We start from the raw sequence: 15,333 nt of genomic DNA on the forward strand, positions 1-15,333 counted from the left end.
CTTATGGGCATGGCTTAGAGAATCTTTGTATTTGGGTGGGCTGTACTCCCTCAGTTGCTTCTGACGCCTTGTTGTTTGACTTTAGGGTTTTTGGTTGTTCCTGGGTTTTTCCCTCTCTTAATGCATTTTTGCTTTCCTCGGGAAAAAAAAAAAAAAACAAGAAGCTAGTACCAGTGTACCACTAAAGAAAAAAGAACATGGGAGGGTGGTTTTGTGAATATTTGGCAGATGGAGGCTAAATTGGTAAAAGAGAGAGAGACACACGGAACCCCAAAAGGGCCGTAAAAGGTGATGACGTCGGCGAAGATCTTCTTTCGGCTTCTTCCTCGTCTTCTTCGTTTACGCTAGTGCTACAGAAGCCATCCCTCCCTCCCTCCCTCATCGTCCACCTTTCACGTTTTCCGCAATTTCGCTCTCCCAATTCAGGTACCGTACCTTCAATCCATATCTCTCTCCTCCCTTTTAGATCTCAGTTATGGCTTTTAAGGGTTGGATCCAACATGGATTCTTAATCTTTTTAGATTATCCTAAATCGTGACTTCTCTGATTTCATTTGATAAATTTTCATGTTATTCACTTTCAAATTAGTTGAGAAATGGGTCTTACTTGTATATGCATGAATTTTGTATTTTTTTTTTCACTTTGCCCATTTGTTGGGTTGCTTAGAATTGATCAAAACATTCAATTTGACTAACACTTGCTTCATATGTATTGTTTTTGTTGTTGGGTAGGTGCTCATAGATAGGATTAGCTGAGACGGAATCGAACTACTGCTATGGAGTTTCATTATTGCTTCTCTGGTTGCAAAATGAGAGTTTTGATATGCTGATTTAAAGGCAACAAGGTTTTTCCCAATTGGGATTTGAATTGGGATTGCAATCAATAAGTTTCCTTGCGAAGACGTTATCGGCTTAACGATTTTGTGGCTCTAGTCCGTTCAGTTAAGTTGGTACCGTCTTTGCATCATGCCATATTATATTCAGAGACTGTATAATGTTTGCAAATCATCATTTACGCCGACTGGAGCTATGTCAGAAGAAGCCCTTGAAAGAGTTCGCCTCAAACTAGGTATGGAGAAGTGGTCCTTTAATATCCTGATATATCAACCGAACATTTTTTTAGTTGTGCTTCTCTTTTGCTGCTTCTTATTGTGCTGTGCTAATTATATGCCATGCCTAGTTGGAATGTTTGAGACAGACAGCAATGCTGTTTTAAAGCGAATTGTTTGTTTTCAGCCAGAAATATTGATTTGAGAACCTCAAAGAAACAAATATGCCGGGTTTCCGGGACAGTTTTGGAGTTTCTATTCTACCGCCCAATTGAAGTGCTCCCCACTAAGTTATAAAGTGGAAAGGAGTTGTCGCTGAGTTTAGTTAACTTGCTAATCTAAGAAACCGAAGACTACAAATCAGCAATACCCTTAAAACACATGAATCAGTAGCTAAACATCTAGAAAATGTAAAAAACCTGGGATTTATAGTTTGTTAAACTAATCCAAAGTTCACACTCAGAAGCTAATGGGGAAAAAGAATGAAAGCACTTTAGAACATATATGCTGCGAACTTAATTAAAAGATTTGATCTATAAGTTAGTTCGATTCCTCAACCTGCTGCATACACTCCTTCCACCTGACAGGGACAATACTATACATATGAACTTTTCAGAATGACCTGGTTGCTCTCCTTGTGAAGTTCATTACATACTCCTAATTCCCAATAGAAAAAAGAACCTTATAACCTGTTTTAAAATTATATTTAGAACCTAATCAAGCTAATCCTATAATGAGAACTCATTGAAGTAAATATATATACTTTAGGCAAGCTTTTCAAATTTGCTATACTATCAGGCAACTTCTCTTTTTAGCACTATGTCAAGATGCTTCTGTTAACGCATTCGTGGAGTTTAGTAAATTGGATCATCCGTTCGTCAGATATACCCATTCCTTGTTGACTTCATGAGTTGATTTGCATTTTCTTGTCGCTTGCAGTTGATTGATTTTCTTTGATTAGAATCTGAAATTGTTTTAACTTGATGTTGAATATATCTTCAAGAGGAATGTCCAATAGGTCAGTAATCTATGGTTAAATTATCTGGTATAAGGAATCCAGGTCTCTCATATAGCACATCCATATTTAACATATAATCATTATCACTAGTTCACTTCCTCTGGAACAATTTAAAGGTTTCTGATCTTCCATGATTCTTTATGCAAATATATATTTTTTTTTATTTTTTATTTTTTATAATTTTAAAGAACATCCACAATTGTTACGTGTCTATTCATTCTTTTGTTGAATGGAAATTTATTCATAGGGTGCAGCAGATAGTGAATTTCTTTTCGCATACAAGTGTAGTTGAAGTCAAATGTATCCTTCAGTGAGAAATAGATTGAATGAGTAGTGGAAAACTATAATCAAACAAATTTGTTTACATATATCGGTTCCTCAATCCTTCAACAGTTTTGGTTTTGGTGGATGCAGCAGATATCGTGTAGGGTTTTGGAGATGTGAGGTCGGGAAAGATGGTGGTGGCTGGGTTTGGTTTTTACTTTTTATTCAGTTTTTTTATTTTTAATTTTCCTTTTCTTTATGGTTTTGAAACTTTAAATCGTTTTGGAAATGTTGTTTTTCTATATAATCCACATGGCACAGTGTCAGCCCATTAACATATTTTAACGGAATCTAACGGTAAGGACAAAATTGATGATCACGTGGACAGATGAGGGACGAAATTGATGAATTTGGAACATAAGGGACCAAACTGATGAGTTGGCAAAACATGAGGGACCATTTGTTGTCATGTTACCTCCCTTTTCTTTATGGTTTTTGAAACTTTAAATCCTTTTGAAAATGTTGTTTTTTTATATAATCCACTTGGCACAGGGTCAGCCCATTAACAGATTTTAAAGGAATCTAACGGTAAGGACGAAATTGATGACCAAGTCAACAGAAGAAGGACAAAATTGATGAGTTTGGAACATAAAGGACCAAACTGATGAGTTGAAAGAACATAAAGGCCCATTTGTTACCATGTTGCCTCCCTCTATTTCTATGTATATGTTTCCTTGTGCCCCGCTAACTTGAAGCTGTAATTGGTTAGTTAAGAAAATAGGACCTATGAGCTGCCAAACTACCAAAATTGTTTGTTTGTTCGGGTTGATGCATGTATTTATGTGTGATCATATAGGTTCATGTTGCAATTCATTTTGAAACTTGCCCATGTATTTGTTAAACTCCTTAATTGTACAGGTCTTATCTCAAATTTGTGTATCCTATATCATTGAGTTCATGCTTAATGGCCTGACCATAATCTGTATGATGTATTTCCACCCTAAATCCTTATCTTAACATGTCCACTGTCCATGCTATATGAATGCTTTCAAGGTGGGATGCTCTTGCTACCAAGATGGAAACCTAGTTAGTAATTTGTTGGAACACTATCACCAATTTGTCTTCTTGCGAGTTTGATTGGTAATATGTAATTGTAACTAGGAATTTTTAACAACTTGAAGCTCTTTTTTTAGCACTTTTGTCTGATTAGACGCAATGCGGAAAATTATGGCTCAAAAGTTATGTTTGGCTCTAGATTTGATCCAATTCCTCTCTAATGTACCAGAAATTTTGGGGTTATGTATGCCTTTGGTGCTATATGAAAGTCATATTTGACTTTGAATATAACTCTAGAATTAACAGTGGAAGCCCCACTTTTGCAAGATACAGATAACTCTAAAACTGACTATTCCCTCTCTAATGTATAATATTTCAAAGTTAAATGCCAAGTTTTACTCCGTATGCATTGAAGATATTGTATCTTGCACCACCTTATTTGGAGTAAAATATGGCTTTAACTTTTAACTGTTGCCTTTTTTAGATTGGAGATAGCCTTACGTCATACATAAGTGGTGGTTTAAATACTTAAATGTATATTGCTCTACTTTTAGGCTTGAGTTCATCTTTGTGAGTTTCATATGCCGTTCTTGACTTGGCTTTATGCCTCTAAAACATACTAAGTAGACCACTTCAAATGGAAAAATGATCTCAACTCTATTGTTTATTGTTTTCTAATAAATGTGGGACCAGTGGCCAGGCTTGTAATGTCCCCTGGCCTGAAGGCCTCACTTGACCAGTTTGTACTGCTGTTGGGCTTGGGCTGGCTGCCACAGTCCAACCTTATCATATTACTATAAATTTAAGATAATTTTATTTATGGGACCTGTCAATCACACTCCAAAAAAGTCATCCAGTTCTCATACTAAGATAAGTTAGTTTAATACAAACCATTTAATTCTCAAACATGCCCTGCGTGTGCAGCGTTCGGAAGTTGCAATAAGGAGAGAAAAAGTGGACTCTGGGGATTAAATGGTTGGTAGAACATGGAGTTTAATTACTATGTAAAAGGTTTTGTCGACATTTTTTACATTAAAATCGACGGGATTTTCTTAATAGTAGTGTAGATAAATAGTTATTGATGATTAATTTTAAATTAAAACGTGATAGGTCGGGTATGGTCTGATTTTATGTACATAGCACATTTCCTCCTTTGTCAGGGGTTGGGCTTGACCTTGGCCCTCTGTAAAATGTGTTGGCCTTCCCCTTCCAAAAGGTGATGAAGCTTATTGGCCATCAGCGGCCCCAACTCATTTAACCAGCCCACTGAGGCATTAAATTTTTTATGCCTATGTGGAAATCTTGAGCCATTAGTACCGCAAAATCTCTTTTATAAGTAACATGTTTCCCTGGTGATGAAGGGTTACCTTTTACTAGAGATAAATGCTTTGATTACTGTAAGAGCTTAAGACAAATTTTTAACTAGTGTTGGATATTTTCAGACACCTAAGTACAATAGTTTATTCCTTAGGTTCATCTTTGATACTGTCTCTAGCTTCTTCACAAGTTGGAAAGGTTTCTGCATGAGCCTTAATGAGTCTAGTGTAACCATGGCTCAGGAATCTCATATGGCAAGCTTGTCATAAGCCTACCATTTTCTCATGTTATAGAAACCTATATTTCTGAGGCACCTCATTTTTTTTTCTAACCGCACAGAGTAGTGTGAAATCTTATTGTGAACCCCGCATTCATTCTATTTTATCAATTTTTAACCCTGTATGATGTTTTTATTTCAGAGAAAATTAAGCCTGCAGATGTAGGTCTCGAACAGGAGGCACAAGTGGTGCGTAATTGGTCAGGTGCTATGCCTGAGCGTAATGGGAATCAGCAGTCACTGCCACCAATCAAATACCTGCATTTGCATGAGTGTAATAGCTTTTCTGTGAGTACAGGACTGCAAGTCATCAGTTATTGATTATAAATTGTTTGGGTTCCGTTTCGATTGTGAGATTTCAAATTTAGAAATTGTAGTTCATTTAGAGTTAAACTTCATGAGAATAATTATAACGAATGCATAAAAGTTTGTATTTCTGTGGGATGAAATAGATATGCATGGATTTCAAATGATTTATTGTTTATAATTCATAATTTTATGTTAATTTTAGTTGTTTCAAATACTTTGCACTTAGTATTGTACATTCTCCTAACAAAAATAAGCTTTTTTGGTCATATTTTTAAGGAAAAACAAGCTTATTATTAACTGCAAGTCCATTTTTATAAATCTCTTCAACCAATGTTAGAGTTTTAAGATAATATCATAAGTCCGGCATAGTCAGTGTTCACATAGAAATTTAGAATTGGAGATCCAAGTATCAAAAGAAAATAGACTACGAAACTGATTTACTGGTATTGAATAATTGCTTATACTTTTGGCAGATAGGAATTTTTTGCATGCCGCCTTCCTCTATCATACCCCTTCATAATCATCCTGGAATGACTGTGTTGAGCAAGCTTATATATGGTACAATACGTGTTAATTCATATGACTGGGTTGATTTTCCTGGCCCTGCGGATCCATCAGAAGGTGTGATTTCCACAGTATTTCTCATCTACTGTACAATGTTAGTTAATGTACCGTTTCCTTTACCTAATACCTCATTTTCATGCTTTCAAAAAATCAACAGCATCCTGTTTGTGAGTGTTTATATCTAGCCTGTTGTATGCTTCCACATTTAGGTATTCTTTTAACTGTTTTTGTTGGTTGATTGTGCGGGGATCAGTTTCATATCTTGATACTAATATATTGACATATGAATCATGATGAGTATATTTAAGATCCTAATTATTTGAACATAAATATACAAATAAACATGCCATGGAAACAAGCAGCTGAGAAGACAGCTTGTAAACACCAGCAGCTTGCAGTTTTTCTTTGTTGCTTAGATTTGAATGCCTACTATATGTAGTTTTAGTAAGAGTGTCGTTACAAGAAACTGGTTGTTTGTGCCTCTGATCTCTTCTGTCGATAACTATGGGATCTTTTTATCTTTTAATTTCCCACTAATCTGGTATTTGATTTTCGCCAACTAGCCAAACTGTTTCTGTATGGCATAGAGCCTAGAGGATCTTAGAGGAGCCTAGAGGAGAGGCAAGGAGTCTTTATTTTTGTTAGATTATCCATATTTTATCCTTATTATTCTTTAGGTAGTAAAAGAGGGACACAAAATATTACATTTTTCAAGTTCAGGAAATTACACATTCCCCCCCAGCTTGATATTGACCTAGTCTCATCATGCAGATAATGATGGACTTTTCATAGTGTATACTATCTGTAACCTAGACATGTCACGGTTTGCATTAAGAGGGGTTGGAAAACACGTGCAGGCGGTCCATTTTTTCGTTATGATGAAATGACTCCAAAGTTTAGCGATTTGATTTCCATTAGTTAGCTTTGACTGTTTCAAATGCTATTACAGAAAGGTATGAATGAGTTTGCTGCTTTACTTTCTCTTCCCTATTTCAACATCTGTGTTGTTTGGGAATGTTCAAATTGATTCCTTTGTGATTGTGAGTTAGGGGGATGTGTCATATTGTTAACCGGGGAGATATGACTGGTCAGCTTGGTGTTGGATGATAATGTTTGTTTTTTTTTTTTTTTTTTTTTTTTTTTTTATGATTTAATTGTTTAGAATACAGATCTCACCTAAGAAATGTTGAGGGATTAACGACATGGTTAGTTCCTGATCTATTCATATTCTGGAAAATTATCCCTTACGGTGTTTGATTAAATTCTTCTGTAATTTACATAGATATTGTATTTTGCTCTGTCATTTATGCAAACATAAAAACTTTCAAAGATTTAAAGCCTTAAGATTAAGGTAAGGGCCTGTTTGATTAGTTCATTTTTAGTTTAGTTCCATTTTCTTGCTAGAGATAGAGAGAAAGTAGATGGAAGGACAGAGGAACCAAGAATGCGGAGAGTGTGGTGGGAGGGAGGGGGGATAAATGCACATGGGATGGCATACAAAGCGAAATCCAAAAACTAAAAAGTGAAAACCTGTATAAAATTGTTTTCAGTTTTTAGATTTTAGTTTTCATGTTCTACGCCATTACACGTCCATTTTTTCCACATCCTTCCCACCACCCTTCCACTATCCTTATTCATCCCTCTTTTCTTCCTTGTGTTTCTCTTTATTTCTAACCAATAAGTGAACTACGAAGTAAAAATGAAATGGTTATCAAAAAGGCCATAAAACTGGAAATTTTGAATGTAACTTTTGAAATAAGAAATTACTAGTTGGGTTTATTGTTTCATCCCTATTGGCCAATGTTGTGTGCCTGTCAGGAGGATGGGATTTAAGAGGTTATTGCTTAATGCGGTTAGAGATTTTTACATGAGATGACGAGGCTCACGTGAAGTCTTTTTAATTTTTTTTGTTTTTCATTTCAATCTTTCTATCATAATTTGAAAGTCTGGGGTACCACCCAACCCTAGGTACAACTGTTAGCTTACATTGTGGGAAGCTGGTTATTATGATTTCATTAATTTTTCTAGTTTCTTTTAACTAAAAACTGAGAGTTTTTGCAGCAAGACCTGCAAAGCTGGTCAAAGATACTGACATGACCGCGCCTTGTCCGCCAACAGTTCTTTATCCGACAACAGGAGGCAATATCCATAGTTTTAGAGCTATAACTCCCTGCGCCATATTTGACATCCTAGCTCCGCCGTACTCGTCTGAAGATGGACGGCACTGCAGTTACTACCGGAAGTCCTCAAGAAAAGATCTGCCTGGTAATGAAATTCGTCTACGTTGTTGAGATGATAGAGTTTCTGGTTTTGAGTTAAGGATATCTGGTAACAGGCAAGTACATTTTTGTCGAGGTTGCTGATATTGATAAGTATTTTTTGTTTGTTGTTTGCAATGAAGGCGATCTTGAGCTTGATGGAGTTATAGAGCCTCAAGTGACTTGGTTAGAAGAGTTTCAACCTCCCGAAAACTTTGTGATTCGCCGAGGGCTGTACAAGGGCCCTGTCATTAGAACGTGAGAATTCTTGTTCATACATTTCTGTCAAATTTGCTTCTTTTTTGTCGAGATAGGAACCATTGAGGGGAACAAGAGTGGCAATAATTTTGGGTTCTGTAAGTTGCGCATTTGACTTGTACATAATAAATACACCCTTGTAGTCCGATTTACTGACTTCCCATTGAACTGGAAGAGTTGTTAATGCAAGCTGTGCAAAAATGAAATCATGGGTTGGCTTCTGTGGGGCGCTCCTCTTTGAATCATTGAGGCTAGGGCGGCTTGATCTTTGCTGGAATCAAATTCATCATTCACGAAATTGCAACCTAATGCCCTTTATAACTGGAGAAATTTCACTAGACTCCTAAGTAGGGATGGCAATTCAAACCGTTAGGTTCAGTAATCGTGGATAATCGTCCAAATGAAACGGATTTGAGTATGAAAATTCGAGCATATTTTGGATATGGGGAAAATATGTGAATGTTATTCAGTTATGATTTTGGATATGCTTATAAGGGTCCTTGATCCGAATCCAACCTGAATAGTATGTACAATGCATAATATAATTTTATATAATATAAGAGAACTGTTATTAACACTTTAAAAAGCTCATTAACTCGAGAATACAAAAGTTGCATTGTGTGGGAAAGGTCAAAAGCTTGAATCAAAATCGATGAGAATTCAATGATGTTTATGGGAGATAACAAGATCAGCCAACATCATCAATGTTTTATGATATTTGGCTTATCATGAACAACTCCAAAAGAAATTGGCATATCATATTTGGCTTATCATGAACAACTTCAAAAGAAATTGTTATATTTTTTATGATTGGACATGGATATTTAATAATGACATTAGTATCCACTAAATTATAGTGCACCAATTGAACAAATATATTTTTTGTATTGACAAAGATGGATATAACCGTTAATGATGAGGAATCCATCACCCGGTGGGTATAATCCCCGATGGTTAATTTGCAGTTATGAATTTGATTAATTTTCGTGGTTATGGATGGATATGACATTTCCTTGCCCAATCTAAAACTATCGCCATCCCTACTCCTAAGCGACTATTATACTATATTATTTTCGAAGAAATGAAAAATTGACATCAAAGTCGGAGACAAAAAATTATAAACAGGTAAGGTCCCATATGATCTTGAAGCCAGTGTTGGTTAGTGATTCTTTGCAAGGTTTGCCTTTATAGTCACAAGATCAGTCAACTGATTCACGTGTGGAGCGAGTTACAGTTTACCGAGACAATTTGAAAGCTACTGAACAAGAAGAAAATATTGTTCAAACACAAGCCGTGGCACCCACTAATCCCACACCAGTTGTTCAAAGTGTGGCACAAAGGAAAACAAGGAAATCTGCAAGACCTAAAATGTCTGCTATATCAGATGACTACTTGGTGTACTTGCAGGAAGTTGAATATGATATACGTGGTGATGATGATTCCAATACATAAAGCAGCAATGGAAAGTTCACAGGCTACTCTTTGGCAAGCTGCAATGGAAGATGAATTCAAGTCAATGGCTTAAAATAAGGTTGGGACTTGGGTGGAATCTACTGCTCATATGAAGCCCATGGGTTGTAAATAGGTGTTTAAAACAAAACGAGATTAACAAGGTAAAGTTGAGAGGTTTGGTAGAAAAAATCCGATGTCTTCAGTCTTGATGAACTTGTACTTACAAAACAATTAACACCTTTGATCTAAGACCAAACCTTTATGTGGCCACAAGGTGGGGGGGGGGGGGGGGGGCCGGTTTTTGGTCAATGAATTTTCGATGCCCAAGTTAGTGTTTCTAAAAAGATTGGGTGTTTAGGATTTGTATGCGTAACAAAAGCTTACCAAAATTTGGTAGAGATATAGGTATTTATAAGAGGAATGGCCGACCATAAGGCTAGGGTATGTTGTACACATGGTTGCATCTGATTGGCTAAGTTATGTCATCCGTTGCATGAATGAGGAAAGAATATTTCCGAGATATTAATTAGAAGATAATATCTTGGGATATTGATGGAAGTATCTATAGTTTATTGTGATAGGAATTCCTTACTTCATGGAGTTGATCTTCAATTGAGAATTTAATAAAGATATGATTTAGTAATTAATCATAGGGCTGGAAAAAATTCCCGAAAATCTCAAACCCAAACCGAAAAATCCCAAACCAAAACTACCCCTTTGGTAATTCCATACCAAAAAATACCGAAATATTCGGTATAAGATTGGTTTCCAGATTTTAGGAATTTCATTTCTTCGGTATTCCTGAAGTCCCGATATCTTCTTTTGCTGCTTTTGGTTCCTACTTTCCAGCGCGATCTGCAAAGAAGAATGAAAAAATAAAATAAAAGGCAGAGCCTCTTGGTTCCACTAGCAAAGGCACAAAAATAAAATAATATGGAAGAGGCATGTGATGGTGATGCCTTGTCGGTTTGGGAGAAAAGCACAAAGCTTTTTAGGAAACTAAAAGGACAAAGCTTTTGTTTTGGTTTTGAATCTTGATTCTTGAGGGAGAGAGAGAGACGCAGTCTTCGTGTTGGGAAGCAGAGATAGGAAGAAGGTCTCTCGTCTCTGGCCTCGACCCATTTCTCTCTCTATCCTCTTTGAATCTCTCTCGTCTCTGGGTTATGAATCCTTAGCGCTGCACAGGCACAATTCATAACCCGCAACAAATAATTCTATTTGATGATCACTGAAGCTCTAGAAAAAAAGATTGGATTTTTGCATGTGGGTTTTGAAGGATTTGTACAGAAATGGCATAAGAAGATGTGATTGTGGAGAGGAGTTTGGCCGTGTGGGGTTGGGAGCGAGGTGGACTCGGAGTCGCCGCCGTGCTCGAAGAAAAAGATTGAATTTTTGCATGTGGGTTTTGAAGGATTTGTGCAGAAATGGCATGACAAGATGTGATTGTGGAGAGGAGTGGGTGTGGGGTTGAGAGCTAGGTGGATTCAGAGTAGCCGCCGTGTCGTTGCTTTCTGAGAATGGTGGAGGCGGCAGAGGAGACTGGTATTAAGATCTCTCAGGAGGAGGCTCGTGAAGAAGCCACTGGAGATTGCTGGTGTTAGCTGCGTCCTGAACCATACCGAAAAACCGAAAACATTCGGGAATACCGAAATTCTGGAAAGGCGAAATTTCGGATCGGTTTCGGTTCCTGAAATCTCATCCCGAACTTTTTCAGTTCGGTATTTGGTATATAGTTTTTGGTTCGGTATCCCATACCGAACCACTCCTAATTAATCATATCTTTAATGTTTTTGATTTTTTCACTTCACAACCAAGGGAGTCTTAAGCAGTCGTAGTCAGTTGCTTGGATCTTCAAGAATGTTGAGTTATGCGTGAAAGTATTTGAGAGCGTGCTAACTTAATGAGCGCAATCTTGTCTTGACAAAAAGTTCAAGTCACCCATATCTAGGGTTTTCAGCCATCTCTCACAGGTTTCAAGCATTTTTCGGCAGAATTGGACCCCGACAAAGGTATAAATATTACTCATCTTCTCACGATCTTCATTTTGGTATAATTGAGCCATTTTGGCATTTAATGAAATTTCCGGCGAGTTGTGGCCGCCAGCAACCGCATGCAGCGGCGCATGGGCCAAGAAACCACTCGGCCCTTCTTGGGTAAATTCGATACTCTAATTCCATTTTTGATATCCATTTGATGAAATTCCGTCATTTGAGCTTAGTCTTGTTAAGGTTCGCCACTTGACGTTTGTAGTAAACAAAGATCTAACTGTTGAATCATCACCAATTTTTAGTGTGTTATTGCATTTATTATTTAAGGGTCGTATAAACTTACAGATCGAAAATCTGACGTACGAATTTTTCGGATTGTAGTACAAAGGGTTGTTGACTTTTTCGTTGACCACATTGACCAAGGGTCAACTTTCGGTCAAAAATCTCGATTTGGTCTTAGGTAATATAATTAGCATTTTAAAGATCTAATGAGATTAGTGGGCCATCCTAGAGGATGTGTATCTCGATTTGCGTGCAAGTGGCACTTATCAGAATATACGTGTGTATTGAACTTCTAGATGACAAGAATGATAATGTGCAATGAGCATGAAGTGATTAGCTGAGGACCATATTAGAATTATTTCGTAAAACTTGTACGTCTATGTGATTAGGTATTTGTTTGTCATGTTGAATCGATAGTGTGTGCATGTTTACAATTGTGGTTCATGTCGAATTAATGTATTAGCTATGATGTGGGATGATGCGACTGCACCATGTAGTAGTGTGGTACATGGATGATTCTGCCTAGTTAATCCGCATTAGGGGACCATACTCATTCTAAGGGTGACTTCGTCTGGTTAATCCACATTGGCAAGTCATTGCTTACCTTGTTATATCACTTCCATTGGTGGTTCCGCCTGTTAATCCACATTGGGGGACCACACTATTAGGGGCATGCCTATGGTTCTGCTTGGTTAATCAGCATTGGGGGATCATATGCCTGGTTAATACGCATTGGGGACCACACTATTGGCTTACCTATGATTTCTCCTGTTTAATCTGCACTGGGGAACCATACACATTTTAGGGGTGACTCCGCCTAGTTAATCCGCATTGAGGGACCATGCTATTGGATGGATTCATATCGTTCTGCATAAAGTTGGATTTCGTTGAGGGTCCATAATCCATTTCCCTAATCGGTTCCGTTGAGTGGTCTGGAACCATATCTTTGTTGAATTTTGTTGAGTGGTTCAGAATCCCTTCCGGATTGATTCCGTTGAGTGGTCCAGAACCATATCTTCGATGGTCATTGAGTCGTTCGAAATTCTTTCCCTAATCAATTCCGCTGAGTAGTTCAAAATCCTATTATGTTTCGGTTCTATTGAGTTGGTTTGGAACTTGATCCCTAGAAATCTTTACGGTTCTTTAAGTCAGTTTAGAATGCGAAAATATATGAGCAGTAGGCTTCGGCTAAACTATGTTGCTCCAACCCTAGTTTTCAGTAAGTTATGAACGAAAGATTTGATACTTTTTGTGAATTGATTTTGAAGGGACGTTGGATGTATGTGTGATTACTTAGGGATTTCTAGCTAGTTTATATATAAATTTATGAAGTTGGATTATGAATGATTTTTATTTTGATTGGATTAGTTGATCAATGTGGTTAAAGTTAAATATTGTGCATCATTTGTTCATAGGAAAGTTACATGCTATGGATTGTGGAATTGTGTTAGAAAACGTTGTGATATATGTGATCAACGAAATAACAATTCTAGTGGTCATATATTTTTGTTATGTAGTTTGAAATCTAGTGTATCATGCTTGTTGTGCTCCTTTGAGACTAGAAGCTATATGATTTTATGCTAGGAAGTACTCCGAGAAATGTTGGAATTCAACAAAAGAGTAAATTATGAATGGCTTGATCCTGTTTTTGGTTACATAGGCAGTCCATGAAGGTTAGATGCAGTCATGTGATAAAAGAAAAGTTACAATATTATTGACTCGTTAGGTTGCTTTTGGTCATGTCTCGGAAGCAAGACATGATAGTTTCGCAAGTACTTTCTGACGTCACGTGCCGATTCTAGATGTATTTCGGGATCGAAGCATGACACTCTATTAATTTAGAGAGTCAAATCCCTAAAAACAGTTCTGTGATTGGAAAAATATTCCGACAAGAAAAAAAATGCTCTCGCAAAATTCCGGTTACCTTTTCTCGCGAATGAGCTAGGTGTGCTCGGCCGACAAATATGGCTTAATCCAAACAAAATGAATTGGGCTTGATAATTTTTTGTTAAAGTTGATATTTTTTCTTTAAAATCTATATCCCCATTTTGTTATTTAATCCTGATTTACCTTTGTTTCAAATTGCTATTTGTATGATTTCATATTTAAATTCTTGAATAAAGCATCTTATTGATTAAAAACACAACAAGAACATAACAACAATAAGAATGATATATTTTGCTTAAATTCTTACTGTTTCATTTTTCTGAAAACATAAATTTGACCTGCCTACTCTCTTTTTTAACAGCCTCCACCTCCACCTCCACAACCGCCGCCGCCTCCACCTCCACAACCGCCGCCGCCTACACCTCCACAACCGCCGCCGCCTCCACCTCCACAACCGCCGCCGCCTCCACCTCCACAACCGCCGCCTGGACGTCCTGGACGTCCTGGACTTCCGTTTGATCTATCACCACAAGCAAATATGACCATTGATACAAGTGAGAGGGACATGAGAATCATGCAGAGCAAAAGTAGCCCGCCCGAGTTGTGATCTGGCATCATGATATCTACTCCTCCTGCATGGCCACCACCCGGACCAACGTATGTTCTAGCCATTGTTTCTCAGTGAGTTGCAAATTAATTACAAGATTATACAGCTTAACTGTATGTATGTATGTGTGTGTGTCTATATATATATATATATATATATATATATGGCAACCCCACTAAGATTATACATGAATTTTCAATACCATACATATATAGAGGTAGTATTTTAGTTTGTCCTAACTATTTATAAGATCAAATACAATAAAAATAAAAATATATATAGAATTTTTGACGTATTAGAGTTATAGATAACCAATAACCCAGTCAGTTCTCAATAATGAAACGTCTAAGAAGTATTCATGAACCTAGCATTATTGAATTTTCAACTGAAGACTATAAATATCATGATTTCAAGTCAACCCCACTAAAATTATACATCAATTTTCAATACCATACATACATATATATATATATATATATATATATATATAATCTTAGGGCCACACATTATATTATATTATATTATATTATATTATATACATATATATATATATATATGTATGTATGGTATTGAAAATTCATGTATAATTTTAGTGGGGTTGACTTGAAATCATGATATTTATAGTCTTCAGTTGAAAATTCAATAATGCTAGGTTCATGAATACTTCTTAGAAGTTTCATTATTGAGAACTGACTGGGTCATTGGTTATCTATAACTCTAATACGTAAAAAATTCTATATATATTTTT

At 36.7% G+C, this 15,333-nt stretch overlaps 2 protein-coding genes across 2 annotated transcripts; one reads left to right on the plus strand and one right to left on the minus strand.

Moving 5' to 3' along the window:
• Positions 1 to 303: 303 nt before the first annotated feature.
• Positions 304 to 8,516, plus strand: LOC137740002 (plant cysteine oxidase 4-like). The gene is made up of 6 exons (XM_068479784.1): positions 304 to 426; positions 732 to 1,068; positions 5,123 to 5,268; positions 5,763 to 5,910; positions 7,915 to 8,118; positions 8,255 to 8,516. The coding sequence occupies exons 2-6, from the start codon at positions 966 to 968 to the stop codon at positions 8,371 to 8,373; spliced, it is 720 nt and encodes a 239-aa protein (XP_068335885.1). The 5' UTR covers positions 304 to 426; positions 732 to 965; the 3' UTR covers positions 8,374 to 8,516.
• A 5,816-nt stretch (positions 8,517 to 14,332) lies between these two features.
• On the minus strand, positions 14,333 to 14,650 carry LOC137740693 (uncharacterized). Its single transcript, XM_068480523.1, has one exon. The coding sequence runs from the start codon at positions 14,648 to 14,650 to the stop codon at positions 14,333 to 14,335; it is 318 nt and encodes a 105-aa protein (XP_068336624.1).
• Positions 14,651 to 15,333: the final 683 nt, after the last annotated feature.

Source organism: Pyrus communis, chromosome 7 (assembly GCF_963583255.1).
Source record: "Pyrus communis chromosome 7, drPyrComm1.1, whole genome shotgun sequence".
In the NCBI taxonomy this organism is placed as follows: Eukaryota; Viridiplantae; Streptophyta; class Magnoliopsida; order Rosales; family Rosaceae; genus Pyrus; species Pyrus communis.